The sequence below is a fragment of the Gavialis gangeticus genome, unplaced genomic scaffold, assembly GCF_001723915.1.
Source record: "Gavialis gangeticus isolate Ggan-Ray unplaced genomic scaffold, GavGan_comp1, whole genome shotgun sequence".
In the NCBI taxonomy this organism is placed as follows: domain Eukaryota; kingdom Metazoa; phylum Chordata; order Crocodylia; family Gavialidae; genus Gavialis; species Gavialis gangeticus.
In genome coordinates this window covers 4,509,155-4,523,131 of record NW_017729018.1, presented here as the reverse complement: position 1 = coordinate 4,523,131, position 13,977 = coordinate 4,509,155, and the positions used below count along the sequence as shown (strand labels likewise).

The following is a 13,977-nucleotide window of genomic DNA, read 5'->3' as shown; positions in this document are numbered from 1 at the left end:
ACGCTCAGGGCTGGGGGAAGAAACAGCATCTCCGTCCCGTTCATTTGCCCCTGCCTTCCCAGACCTCCCTGTCCCACCGGGGCAGAAAGACACAGCCCAGCAGCCTTGCTGGGCTCCGGGGCAAGGTGCCCGACTCCCACAGAGAAACCAGGGGGGAACATACATGGCTTGGTTTTCCTTGGGCCCTGGAGCACCCCAGGGTGTGCTTGGTTCCAGTTGTGTGGCCCCACTGCAGTCTGGCACCAGTAACGTATCCAGCCTGGGCCTGCACTTGCTGTGCCCTGGGCCTGTTCGCCTTGCCCTGGGCTTGTCAGGAGGAGGCAGACCCGGGGCAGGTTAGAAATGCTGTCCTGTGCAGGGGTATACTGGGAGCAGCTGGTGAAGGGCACAAGCTTCCTTACTAGAAAGGGGATTGAGACTTTCATCCCACGGATCCTCCGCAGACGCACACGCACACATGCTGGCATGCCAGTGTGCACCTGCACTCACACACCTGCAGGTTACGTGCATACACATCCGCACACCTGTGGGTACCTATACATGCATCCACTCACACCCCTGCACACAGAGCAGCAAACCCTTCATCACAAACACACCTGCACACCCAGGCACACACATGCACATCTGTGCACACCCACTTACACACACACCTGCACATCCACTTGAGTATACACACACGTGCACACATCCCATACCTGCACACCCAGCTGTACACATAGCTGCCCAGCCATACACAGTCATGTGCACACAGCACAGCTGTGCCCGCCCTGGGAGTGGTCCAGTTGGCACTTAGGCATCCCCAGAGGCCAGTGCTGGCAGAGCCAACATGCCCCGCTTAGCAAGTGACTTGGTCCCTCAGTTTCTACCTCCTTAGCCAAGAGCAAAGTGGCTGCTGCCTGTGGGCCCAAGGGCTCTCTTTGGGCTCCTGTGCCCCCTGCTGTCTCTGCCGCAGCAGTAACCTCCCCATATTCTCCAGGCTGATCTTCCGACACCAGTGCCCCCATTCATCTCCCCTGTTCCTCAGCTCGATGGGCTCAGTGCAGCAGCTATCCTTGCTGCCTCCAGACACGGCCAGTGCTGGGGTTAGCCTCACTGCAGGGATGGGACCTTCCTCAGTGCAGCGCCGGACACTTGAAACACCCTCTCCCCACCCCGGTCAAGGAGCTCCCATTAACCCCTAGCTGCTTGGCATGTGTGCGCCCCCTCCTGACACCAATGCATACCCCCACCCTAGTGTGCCCCCCACCCAGGCTGAGGTGAACAGCCCAGCTAGGCCCAACCAAAGGGGTTTCTTCCCCTCCCTCCCTAGGCTGTCGAGCAGGCTTGCCAGCCCATCAGGGCAATTGTTTCTCACTCAGGATTACTGTCCTACTGGATCAGAGTGGTGGCGTGGCTAGGCCAACGTGCAGCCCCTGACAGCAGCACCCCAGAAAAGTCAATAAAACTGTGGGCTGGGGGTGTGGGAATATCCTTCCTAACCTGGGGGAGGTCAGGCTATGTATGCAGTGAAATGCTCCCCCGATAGCACCACTCAACTCAGACCCAGCTACATCCCTCCCCTTTGTCTCAACCTTAAGACAGGTGGTACCCTAACGATTGCTGCTTTTTTGGCCCCCAGGCATCTCCCCCACCGTAAAAAAGACAGAGATTGACAAGTCACCTTTCAACAGCCCGTCGCCCCAGGACTCCTCCCCGAGGCTGAGCAGTTTCACGCAGCACCACCGTCCAGTCATCGCCGTGCACAGTGGTAAGTCGGGCCCCTCTGGGGCGTCCTCTCGGAGTCTCCCAAAGCATGATGGCATGGCTCTCTTGCTGTGTGATGTCAAGACAGGGGCGGCCTGTGTGATGTCAGGACAGACGCAGGCAGCCACACTGCTGCAAACACAGTGGGGAACTGCTGGGGGACCAAGTGGTGCTGTACAGACCCAGGGGAACACAGCTGGCCTGTGCTAAGGAGCTTCTGAGCTGAAGCAGAGGCCACGCAGGCACAGGGAAGCCAGGAAATCTCTGTTCTGTTTGGGCCCACATCCGTGCGGGGAGGCAGGAGCAGATAGAGTTCAGCCAGACATCCAGCTCCCTCTGGGACTGATGGTTAGTGTGGACTGAGCCTATGCAACCTGGCAGGGAGGGGGGCTACGACGGGCATCTATGCCAGGCCATTCCCACAGCAGCTTCTCTAAGTGGGGCTGAACTGGAAGTGACCATGGGTACCACTGTTCATGTACTGAGCATGCCTCCTGCAGCAGGCGAGGTGTCCATGCCACCCCCTCCTGAGAGGCAGGTAAGGATCCTTGTTCTCACTTTACAGAAGGGAAACTGAGGCACGGAAAGATGTTTGGTGACTTGCCCAAGACCACAGCATGGAGTCAGTGTCAGAGGCAGGGGGAGGGAGAGCCCCTGGCTCCCTGACCTGTGCCTGGATCCCACTCCCCCACCTCACTGCCCATGTGCTGTGTGACAGACATAGGTGTGAAGCAGCTTGGGTCACGAGGGGCTGCCAAAACAGGGGCCTTCTCAGGGGCCTTTCTTCTGCTGCCATGAGCCCAGAGTGCTCCTTGGGTGGGGCTGGGGAGCAGGAGCGGGCGCTGGGTGTGTCTGCCTGGCCTGGTTCTTGGAGTGAAGGCCGCCCGGTCACCTATTTGTTTCTCTCCCCCTCCAGGTATCGCTCGAAGCCCACACCCTTCATCTACTCTGCATTTCCCCACCACCTCGATTCTCCCCCAGACAGCCTCCACCTACTTCCCCCACACCGCCATACGGTACCCGCCTCATCTCAACCCGCAGGACCCTCTGAAAGATCTCGTCTCCTTGGCCTGCGACCCGTCCAATCAGCAGCCTGGACCGGTAAGGAGCTGGAGAATCGTCCCTTTCTCTCCCTCCCACCACCACCATTCCCCGCCTGGGGCCTGGGTGGGGGAGAGGTCCTGACTGGGCCGATACCGCTGGGCTCCTGCCAGACTGGCTGGGTATATCCCTCCCTGAAAGCAAGTCATGAGCCAGGATCAACCTAAAGCAAAGGACTCAATGGCACCTCCACACCCCTGATTATCCCTGTTTTGTGGTACAGCCAGTCCCAAGGCAGTCGGGGTTGGGGCTGAAGGAGCACCTGGCCAGTAGGTTAGATAGAGTGGTCTGTCTGGCTCCTGCAGGGCAGGACTTCCTTAGCACACATCTAGCACACCATGCACGCCCCTGTGTAAGGGCTCGCCTGGTGCTTTGTTCAGTGCTTCAAGCAGGCTGGCTTGAATACAGTTGCAGAAGGCACCTTTTTTTTGTACCATCTAGGGCAAGCAGTGCTGCCTGACCCGCTGCCCCCTGTCCTGGCGGGAATGTGGCAGACAACAGATGTGGGGCTGGTGATAGACCCCATCATCCTTCACAGACCACTCCAAGCACTAGTTTGGCTGGCATTTAGGCTTGTGCTGACCCCTGCGTGAGGACACACCTCACCCTGGGAGAACATCCTCTCACGTGCTGCAAAGAGATAAGAACCCTAACTCTTTCCCTAGCCGAAGGGGGCGGGTAGGAAAACCCTGTCCCGACCCCCCTCCCCAGGAAGTGCCCTTCTTCCCCTGGGACAGCAGGGACCATGGCCCAGGAAAGCCAATCCCTGGCAGCACAGGCTTGATTAGCTTCAAAATTTTTCTTCCTGTTAAATTCATTGAAGGAGGACTAAAGGGGGTGGAAAACATGGACTCAGACCTTCCCCAAAGCCCAGGGAGCTGCACAGCTCTAACCTGCTGGTGAAGAGCAGGAAATGAAACACTGAGCGCATGGCGGGGAATGAGTGGCCTGAGCCAGTGGGGAGGCGAAAGTCAATCTTTGAATGGCTTTCGCGCATAACATTTGATGGTGCCAGTGGCACAGAGCAGGCTGAAAAGCCAGATGGGCAGACAGATGGACAGACAGACTTGCAGAGTAAAGAGCTACTGAAATCCTAAACTCCATCCTTGGTGAATGCGAAGGACATGTGGACCTTATTTCATTGCCCATCCCACCAGCCATGAACTGCTTCAGAGTCCAGGAAAGTGCCAGGCGTGACCCTGCCCGGCTGTACTGCCCTGCCCTGGGTGGCCACCACAGGTTCTTCCTGACCCCTGGAGCACGGGAATGGCTGGGCACACATTTGTGCCCCGCTCGCCCCATGCCTGGAGCTGAAGGGCAGCCCCCGGTCCATCCTATGTGGTGGTCCGTCCTTGGAGGGGACAAAAGGGAGGGGACTGTTCTTTCTGTGTCATCTTGTAGTATGAACCCCCTTCTCGGCTTCGCCTGACCCTCCTTCCCTACCCCCTTGCAGTACCTTGGACAGCTCCGAATACGCGGGACAGGCACGGCCGTCCCCCAACCTCCCGCGTTGCCCACACCCCAGTACCGGCGCACTCCCTTTGCTGTCTGTAGTAGTGGGTGCTGGATCTCCTGTGGGCCAGCTGCCCCGTGCATGGCCCATGAGTGACCCCAGCCTTCAGCTCATCTCTGCACACTTGCCCTTGGGCTCCCCTCCCCAGCATGGGACTTTGGCTGCGCCCCAGCCATGCCCCTGTTCCCAGCCCATATCTATTCTGTTGCCAGGAGGCATCCTCTCTCTTCCCAGCTCAAGCATGTTGCCTCATTCAGCCTCTTTCCTGGTTCCTCTCTGGGGGCTACAGTTGAGGTTTGCACCCACTGCAGGGGACTTCCCCAGAGAGACTCCCCTCTCCCGTGGTGAACAAGAAACTTCTGCTTCTCCACTGGCCCTCTTAGAAGGAACAGGCCTCCTCGGGGACATTTCACCACCCTCGTTCCCCACAGCCATAGGGACGCTGATAGAAAACTGCTGTCATTAGGGCTAGCAACCAAGGCTAGACTCCCTGCACTGGATATCCCAGCACCCACTAGTTGAGCGAAGGAAGTCACTTCTCCCACCAGGTAGCAGTAGCAAGTTGTTATCATCCCCACAGTGGCCACCAGCAAGTGACGTGACCCCATGCCCCGAGCTTGCACATCACTCTCATGGTGTACCAGGAACAACCCCAGGAGCCTTTGGGGGTTTCTCTCTCAACTCATTTTGGCCCCAGAAGGATAGGAGGCTAAGAGGATATTCAAGACCCCTGTTCAGCAGCCTCCTGCACCAGGACTGGGTTTCCTTAAACTCCTAGGCAGAGGAACCAGAAAGCCAGAGGCCAGAGTGAGGGGCATGGTTAAAATCCTCCCATCTCCCTCCTTCCTTGAAACCCAGCTCTGTGGAGAGTACAAGGAGATCTCCTCTGTGCTGCCTGCTGCTGTCCTCCCCCTTTGAAGTACAGGGAGCAGCACCCAGGATCCCAGGCAGCAGGCAGGGCTGGCTGGAGGCATTTCCAGCAGGAAAGGCAGAAGCCCCCTGCCAGTGTCAGGTAGGGGAGATTACAAAGGAGCCTTTGAAAGTCACAGTGGGTGGAGACGGGAAGGAGTGGGCTCCACAGCCTTTGAAGCCTTTCTCTGGCTCCTCCGTCCTCACCAGGCCCCTCACCCCCAGGTTTTTGATGTACCAGCAATTGCTTCCCAGCTGCCTGTGCGCCACCCAGCTGGGTGCCCCTTCCCCATGGGTGGTCTCTTCAAAGAGCTCCCTGCTGTCTCAGCTACCTGCAGCAGAGACGCTGCCCACACCAGGGCCCAACTACAGAATTCAGCCCGTACTGCTGCTGTTGAACGCTGAGCTGAATTTGGCTAGTTATAGTGAGTTTAAAGGGTGAGGCTGTGAGCGCAGGGCTCTGCCGGTGCCCCTTGATTTGGTTGTGTACCCCCTGTTATCCCCGCGCAGGGCTGCCCCCGACAGCACTGCTATTGTTCCACTGGTGCCCCTCGCTCCTGACCCACAGCCCCTGCTCCTATGGTACTGGCTTCCCTGCTCCTGCTCTGCCTCTCAGGCCCAGCCTGCAGCCTCCGGCTACTCCAGCCAGTGGTGTCAACAGAGCCGTTCTGGTCCCCTCGGCCCCGGCTGCATGTTCCTGCTGCTTGTGGCTAAGCCTGTGGTATTGCGTGGCTGTTTTGTGATCTAGAGCAACACCCACTAGGGACTGATCTGCGACCCAACAAACTCGTTCCACTGGTGAGCCAGGCATTGTGGAAGCTGAGCCCGGTTCTTGCCATGAGGCTCAGTTGCTGGCTTTATCCAGAGGATCCTCTGCTTCTCCTCTGTGTGCCAGGGCCTCGCCTCAAGGTGAGGCCTAGTACTAGTGTAGGGTATCAGAGGTGGCAGGTGCTGGGCTGCTGGCCTGGGCCAGGCCTCTGAGTGACTGCAAGCCTGCATGTACCATGGCCTGGGACCCTCTGTGATGTCCCTGACTTTAAGGACACCCCCTGGCTTTGTGTCCGCTCTTTTCTATCAGCTGGTGCCAGAAGCCCCTCCTTCCTAGCAGCCCTGGGGACCCTGAGGGTCAGTCAGGATTCAACTCAGGGCTCCATGCCCATAGAGTCCTATGGGCACAAGGGGGCTGTCCTCTCCCTGCCTCTGTCCTACTGCTGCTGCAGCCCCTGTCCTGCCTCCCGCCGGTGCCTCCCCTGAAGCACTGGGGGGAGGCTAGAACTGGCAGCCCTGGGCAGGGCACACCAGCTGGGCTCTGTGCTGCTCTTGCTTCCTAATGGCTTGCTGTTTGTTTTTTGTCTGTGTTGTGTCCCCAGTTAAATGGAAGTGGTCAAGTGAAAGTGCCCAGCCACTACATTTCCACCCAGATGCTGGCGCCGCCACCTCCCCCTGGCATGCCCCGGTTGGCAATCTCTCCTGACACCAAATCCACCACGACAACTTCCGAGGGCGGGACGACCTCACCGACATCACCCAGTAAGCAGCCCGCGGTGCCACCAACCCTTGCTGGCATGTCCTGGTGCCATCCGTCCAGTCAGGCCTCGCCCTGCCATTCCCATCATACATGCCTCCCCCTGCCTTCTGGCTACCCTTCTCCCATCTCGCTGGCAACCTGGCTTCATTTAAGTGCTTCTGAGCAGCGGGGGCAGTCTGCAGGCTGTGCCTGGGAGCGAGGGACTCAGGGGCTGGTGTGTGGCGCCATGTCGTAGACAGGGACCCCCTGTCCACTAATGAGCAAAAGCAGTTGCCACCTGACAGCCTGTGTGGAATGAGTTTGCTGGGTCTCAGTTAGTTCTTAATGGGCAGGTCTTTTCATCCCAAGCCCAGGTTAGTCCTCAGGGACATTCTCCCCAGAGAAGCCGTGGGTGCTGGGCTGCCTTTGTTCTCATAAGGCCTGGCCCCTGGGTCAGGTCAGGGCAGCGCACTGCTGGGGGAGATTTCCCAAGCAGGTTGATAGGATATTGGTCTCTGCTGCAGCTGCTCTAACATGCACACAGGAGAGTTACTGGGCATTGGATCTGAGCTGATGCTGTTGAGAACCCCCACCCAGGGCTGCTTCCCAGTCCACCCAGTGACCCTGTGCCCTCAAGAGCCTTCTCCAAGCATGTCTCACTAAACTAGTAGGTCTGTAAAACACAGGGTGTCGGGGAGAGTCAGGACTCCTGGGTTGTATTCCCTTCTCTCACCCATGATTCCTACCAGTCTTGAACAAACTATGTCACCTCTCTGTGCCTCAGTTTCACCCTTTGAAAAATAATGGAGGTGGGATGCTGCCTGGGGTGGCAGTAAGGTTTGTTTGGTGCATTGGGAGCTCAAGATGAAAGTGTTTGAGCAGGGTGGTTTTGGCTTGCTCACCCCATCTGCCTGCATGGTGCCTTGGATGGCCTAGCCAGTCTGAACCATGATTCCCTTGCATGCAACAGGCCAGCCTGCATTTGGCATAGGTAGCACGTGCTGGACTCTGTCTCTTCAGCAGGGGAATTGTTACTCCTGAGTCCTGTGTTAAGAGTCTCATGCTTCTGTCCCATGGAGCTCTCAGGAGATGCATGGAAAAAACCACCATGGGGCAAGCTGCAAAACCCTCGGGCTTTAAAGAAAAGAGAAATTTAAAGAGTGAGCAAAGGGCTTTGCTAATGCTGGCAACCTAGTTCCAACTGTGATCATCTCCAGGGCAGCTCATGCAGCGTGTCAGTCTGAAGGCCTGACCTGATGCCCACAGAAGTTGGGAGAAGCATTTGGATGGCATTGTTTCCTAGAGTTGCTGAGCATCAGCAATGGCACTATTGACTTAGTGAGGCTCTTGGCTGCTTTGGAGAACAGACCCACCAGTAACTGGTGGTGCCCCAGCCCTTTCCTTGGTACCAGCAACTGTGATGCAATGTGGCTTTGCAATAGAGCCAAGTAGGGGACTCAGGATTGGACAAAACAGGGACTACTACCTCCATGGCTTCCTTGCCATCCAGTCCACCTGCCACCATCCTGCTCCGTCTGCCCACTGTTAGGTAGCACAGTCCAGAGAGCATCTTCTCAGCTTTGCTTGGCTGCCAGTTGTCTCATCAGGACAATCATGGTGGGCATGTCACACTCAGGAATCCCTGTGCAACATCAGCATCTCATCACAAACCACACTGCAGAGGCTGGGCTCTCTGGGCACTGCTGCTGCTGGGCTCTCTGGGCACTGTGCCCCCTGACCTGGGGGGATGGCACATTGGTGCAAGGCACTGGCATGGCTCAGAGCTGCCTGCATGTGAGCATACACTAAACTGCAAAGCAGCAGAGCTGAGTGGAGTTGGAACAGCTCGTCCATGCCAGGCCCTGCCCCTGTGAAGAGAATACCTTACCTGCTGGCAAAATGTAACTGCTGCACTTAAATATTGCTGGATAGTAAATAGATGGATGGATCAAAAGAAATCCATCAAGGCTTGTCCACTAGGAACGGGGCCGCTTTGCATGAGCTGAAGGAAGTAGCTGTCCACGTAGCAGGGAGGCAGCAAGATTGAAAGGCGGCTGGGGGCCCTGTTGGGAGCATCTCCCCTCCAAGGCTGAAGGATGAATTCCTTGTGCACGCAGCCTGCTCGGTTGGATAGTTAGCAGGGGGCAGCAGGACCTGAGAGCTGGTTCCAAGTTAGAGGAGCATCCTGGGAGCTAGAGAGTGGTGGGACGACAGTCAGGAGAGGGTGTTGTGCAGGCTGGGTTAGCTCCATGCCCCTGGGAACAGGAGAGCAGGGGTCAAGAGGAGTGTGGGACACGCTCCTCCAGAGCCGTAGCCCAGAAGGTGGCAAGCTGAGGCAAAGAGCCAGCACTCAGGGAGCAGCAGCAGGAGCAGATCCAGCCACGAGAGGGAGACAGCGAGCCCCCCTTAGTGAGCACAGGTCCCGCCTGAGGCAGCAGCACAGCGGACCTGAAGCTCTGGCTCACTGGCCTGAGGTCACCACATGCGGTCAGCCTGGTGCCCAGGTCACAGCCAGGAATGACTACGGCTGTGGTTGCTTGGAGCAAAGCCCTCACACAGGCCCCTGCAATGGCTCCCTCCCAAGCAAAGATGGGACCGGAGACATGGGAGCGTGGGCACTCTGGGTGTGACAGCTCTCAGCATGCCCTGCAGCAACCGATGTTGCCCTGCTTCAGGGAATAGCATTAAAAAAAGCAGCAGTGGCTTATCTGCAACGGTGTGTCCTAGTGGCTAGAGCAGGGGGCTGGAAGCCAGGCTTCCTGTGGGCTAGTACTGTTCTTGCCACTGCCTTGTTATGTGACCGTGGGCAGGTTGCTTTACCCCTTGGTTTCTCTACCTGAGTCTCTGAGATGTCAGTGCTCCTCTGCCCCAGGCCAGGGCTGTCACCTGGATGCTTGTGAAGCCCTCTGCTTCTTGCTTAGAGAGGGAAAGCATAGTGATAAGCTGGCTTGTGTGTGTTACTCCATCCCGGTGCTGAATATGACTAGAGCTGTGTATCTTAGCCCCCATACTGCAGTCTCAACCCAGGGCTGCTCAGGCAGATTCTGTGGGTAACCAGGACTCCAGCCTCACAAGGACATCAACACAGCACCTTTCACTCTTGCTGAACGAATGTGTTTGAGAAGCCGCTGTGTGAATGGGCTGCAGCCTGCTCCCCTGACCCTGCCATCAGCCCCCATCCCACCATAGCCAGCAGCACTGGGCCATGCCCTTTAGGAGACGCACAGAGTAGCCGCAAGGGGCCTGGAAGCCAGGAGCTGCCAGGTTCTCGTTCTGCAGTGTCACTCTGTGGCCTTGGCCAAGCCACTTTGCCTCTGCGCCTTGCTTGTCATGTGGAGAGAGTGATGCTGAGCTGCTCCTCAGGGGGTTGCACTGGTTCATGAGCGTAGCAGGGGGTCTGCCCTCAGCCCAGTTAACGAGCTCTCTGGTTTATTTCCCCAGCCTACTCTGCACCAGGCACGCCCCCTGCGAACCGTTCCTTCGTGGGATTAGGACCAAGGGATCCTGGGAGTATCTATCAGGCACAGGTGAGAGCCGTGAGCGCTGCGGGCGGGACTCTTCCCCACAGGTGTCTCTTCCGGCCCAGCCTGTCCCAGCTCTGGCAAAGGGGGAGGTCTCGGGCCTCCTGCCTCTGGGTCCATGTGCCAGACACTTGCACAGAAGGGACCACTGAGGCAGCTGGATGCCAGCAGCTGTGTCCTATGGCAAGGAAGTGCAAGCAGGTTGTGCTGAGGAGGCAGGTCAGGAGTTAGGCAGGGCAAGAGCCAGGGAGTGTGGCCAGAATGGCGAGACCTTCACTGGAGACCAGCATCTGCGAGGCACCTGGCTGGAGCCTAGGCTGCCTGGGGGGATGTGAATAATCCCAGGGGCCATGCCTCCTAGGGTATAAATGCCTGGACGGACAGACAGACAGGTGTCCTGCAAAGGTGGAGTGTAGCCACCACCCCAGCTGGTAGTGTCGTGCGGTAGCAAATGAAGCCTTGTATCTCGCTGGAGTCTAGGGTGGCTGAATTGGGGCCCGGCTCCCTGTTTGCGCCGGCTGCTGAACTGTATCCCAGGGAGCAGGGGTGAAGAACGCCCCAGGTCAGAGGTTAGTGCTGCACCAGCAATCCTGCCCAGGCCTGAGCCGCAGCCATGGTGGGAGGTGCGAGATAAGGAAGCTTGAAACTGTCTCTGGGCTCTCCCTATTCTGGAGCTAAGGGCAGACCTGCTCTGCCAGTCTGGGCAGCCCCAGGGTGGTTGCAGCAGGCACGTTCCAGGGCTGTTAACAGAGGAAGATTCATAGGAGGCCCTTTATGCTGACTTTAAGGTTCCTTAAAGCCAAGACAGCTGAGTGGCTGTGAGGATCGGGCTCGCACTGGTTTCCATGTCTGTGCCTGTGACTCCAGCCTAGGTGCAGCCGAGATTTGCCCCCAGGCCTTGGGTTGCGTCCACATTGCTGCCTTGTGCGTCTGCCCTGCCCATGCTATCAGTCTATGTTTGTCCCAGGGCATTGTGGGAGACTCCAGCAGCAATGCCATGGTGCCTCAGCAGGGGGTTCAGCACCCAGAGCAGGGCACCCAGTAGCACCCGTGGTGCAGTGCATTCTGGGCTATGTTAGCACGCAGGGAGGAAGGAGATGTTGCCCAACCTGGTTGCCACGGAGACACCCAGGAGCTAGGCCAGGCTTGTGGCAGTGGCACAGGTCCAGCTGTCATGGTTACTGACCCAGCAGCAGCCATGTGCGAGTGGGCACCAGCTGCGACAAGTGGACGAGGCAGGACCTGATGCACCAGGCACTGTACAAACTGGCAGGGCAGGTTTCTGCTCCCGCCGTGGAAACACCCAGATAAAAGCTGTGCCAAGCACGGGCACGGAGGGGAGCCTGGGGCTGGAGGAGGGGCCTCTGCTCTCAGTCAGCAATTATTTCACCTTCTTAAAGGACAGAGCAACCCTGGTCCTCCTAAGCCTGAGGAAGGCTTGGCATGGGCTGAGCTGCCAGAGACAGGCTGCTGAGGCCACGATGAGAGCCAGGCTCCCCTCGCTGGTGCCCAGCTGGCCTGTGCAAGCTGCAGGCACCACTGTGCAGGGCGCTGGACTCTCAGCTGAGTTTCCAGGAGACAGTCGCTTTCAGTGGCCTCGAAGGACGGCCAAGACCTGCTTGGGCTGTGAGTTGGGGTGTCCTGCATGGAGATCCCTCCTGGGCACAGGTCAGGCAGAGGAGAATGTCCACACTGCGCCCAGCACGGGGGTCAGGCCAAACCCAAAACCCACTGCAGCCAAGGGAAGGCGTCCCACTGAGTTTGGCTCGGGGCTGGGGCCTGGCCCAGCTCCCGCACCCATCCTGGACTCTGCTCTCCAGGTCTTGGCTCTGCTTTTGAGTCCCTCGTGTTTTCCCAGCCTGCTTCTGTGGGACTGCAGCTGCTTGGAGCCCTGCTCCCACCTTGGCACCCGCCCAGCACGGCAGAGCCGCGGTACAAACATGCCACTGAAAGAAAAGTTGGCACCAGTAACTGGCGAGGCTGCATCCACGCTCCGCCCCCGCCGCCCGACTGGCACAGCCACCGTTTGGCACCTGATTGGTTGGCCCCGTAGCGTGATGGCCATCAGCCAATGGGATTCCTCTTCCTCCTCCTCGGGCAACGTTGGCACCTGGCAGGGCCGTTAGGCGGAGCACCGGGCGGAGGCGCGGCGAGGTTTTCCGGGCCGCGAGGATATTGCTCCCCGCGAAGCCCCCCAAGGGGCAGCTCTTGGCTCTTAAAGAGACAGGGCAGCTCACGGCGGTGGCGGGGCACTGTCCACTGGGGCACAGCCCTGCTGTTGGGAGCACCTTTGCCCCAGGCCACATCCGTACACCCCGTCACTCTGCCGCTGCATCCCCAATGGCCTGTTAGAGCCACAGTGGGATCTGGCATGTGCGTTTCCAGCTGCTTTTAATTAGCCACGCTTATTATTTAATCCATAATTCATTAGCTGATGTGTACCCAGCGCTGAGCGTGATCCACAGCATTTGTCGCACCATGCTCCTGGCCATGTGTGGGCTTCCCTGGGTCACTAGGGGGCACCCTCCCCCCCAGGCACCAGTGGGGAGCAGCACGCTGGGGGTGCCGCGCACCTGCAGGTTATTGTCAGTAATTTGGTGGTAGGCTGTGAAAGCTCACACCTCTCTGAACACATTAGTCTGTAAGATGCCACCTTGCCCCGTCTTCTGACTGCCCCTCGTGGCAGCCCAGAGCCATCGTGCGAGGCACCATGTCTGCACAGAATAGAAAAAGCCTCTTTCCCAGAGTTTCCCATCTGAATATAAGACAAGAGACAGGAGGATACAGGCACAGACAGAGGAGCTCCCAAGTGACTCTAGGGCAATTAGACATATAAAACCCAGCACCTGGGGGGTGGTCACAGTTTTGTGGGGTGTTTCATGAGGGTACAATGAAGGCCAGAATCCTGCCAGGGCTTCTGCTCTCTCCAAATGATCCTGGGATTTCCAAGTGGCTTAGGAGCCCTTATTTCCCATCCTAAATGGCTGCTGTTCAATGCTGTGCTCTACCCCAGAGCTAGCTGCATTTCAGGAAGAGGTGAAATGTTCTCAGTGACCTGCCCCCCCAGACACCCAGGTTTGCTGGGCTGGTGCATGAGAAGTGCTGTGCAGCTCACAGGTGGAAACTCGTGCATGAGGCATTATTGATGCCCAGTGAGTGCATGCAGGCTCAGAAGCAGACTCTGCTGAGGGATGCTCTAGCTTTCCTGCTCTGGCTTTGACCTGGCAGCACAGTCACACATGACACAAGTGAGGCAGGCTCAGCTGTCCCCAGGCACTGGCTCAGAGATGCAGCAGTGTGGCTCCACACTCGGGGCTTACACAGGGCAGCCATCGCCATGGTAGCTGTTTCTGCACCCCCTTGCAGAGGTGGTGGCTGCTGCAGTGGCTCACCAGTCCCTAGAGACTGCAGCCTTCTCTGTAGCTCTCCCTGCACTGCCCAGTCCTTGCCAAGGGGCCGGAGGGGCTGGCAGCCTGACTCATCCAGCCCTTATCCAAAGTGCACCAGCCAGAGTGCCCATTAGTGCCCGTTGTGCTGGCGCCTTGGTGCTGCACAGTCGTCAGTCAGGAAGCAGAGAGCCCCGGCCTGCCGGAAATTCCTTCCCTTTCTGCTTTCCCCTTCTCTCCCTGCGTCCCACGTGCTTGTGGAATAAATGCAAGGGCTATAAACACAGGGTTGTTTGT

General features: G+C 58.1%; 1 protein-coding gene across 3 annotated transcripts in view; it reads left to right on the top strand.

Moving 5' to 3' along the window:
* NFIC (nuclear factor I C) overlaps window positions 1-13,977 on the top strand; it is a 211,086-nt gene that overhangs the window by 180,025 nt on the left and 17,084 nt on the right. Inside the window, exons 7-10 of one of the 3 annotated variants that reach the window (XM_019513278.1) lie at window positions 1,619-1,747; window positions 2,660-2,844; window positions 6,637-6,796; window positions 10,215-10,300. In XM_019513278.1, coding sequence (XP_019368823.1) covers window positions 1,619-1,747; window positions 2,660-2,844; window positions 6,637-6,796; window positions 10,215-10,300 — 560 coding nt within the window. The remainder of the gene's footprint in view (window positions 1-1,618; window positions 1,748-2,659; window positions 2,845-6,636; window positions 6,797-10,214; window positions 10,301-13,977) is intronic. The other 2 variants (XM_019513277.1, XM_019513281.1) reach the window with 2 other exon arrangements.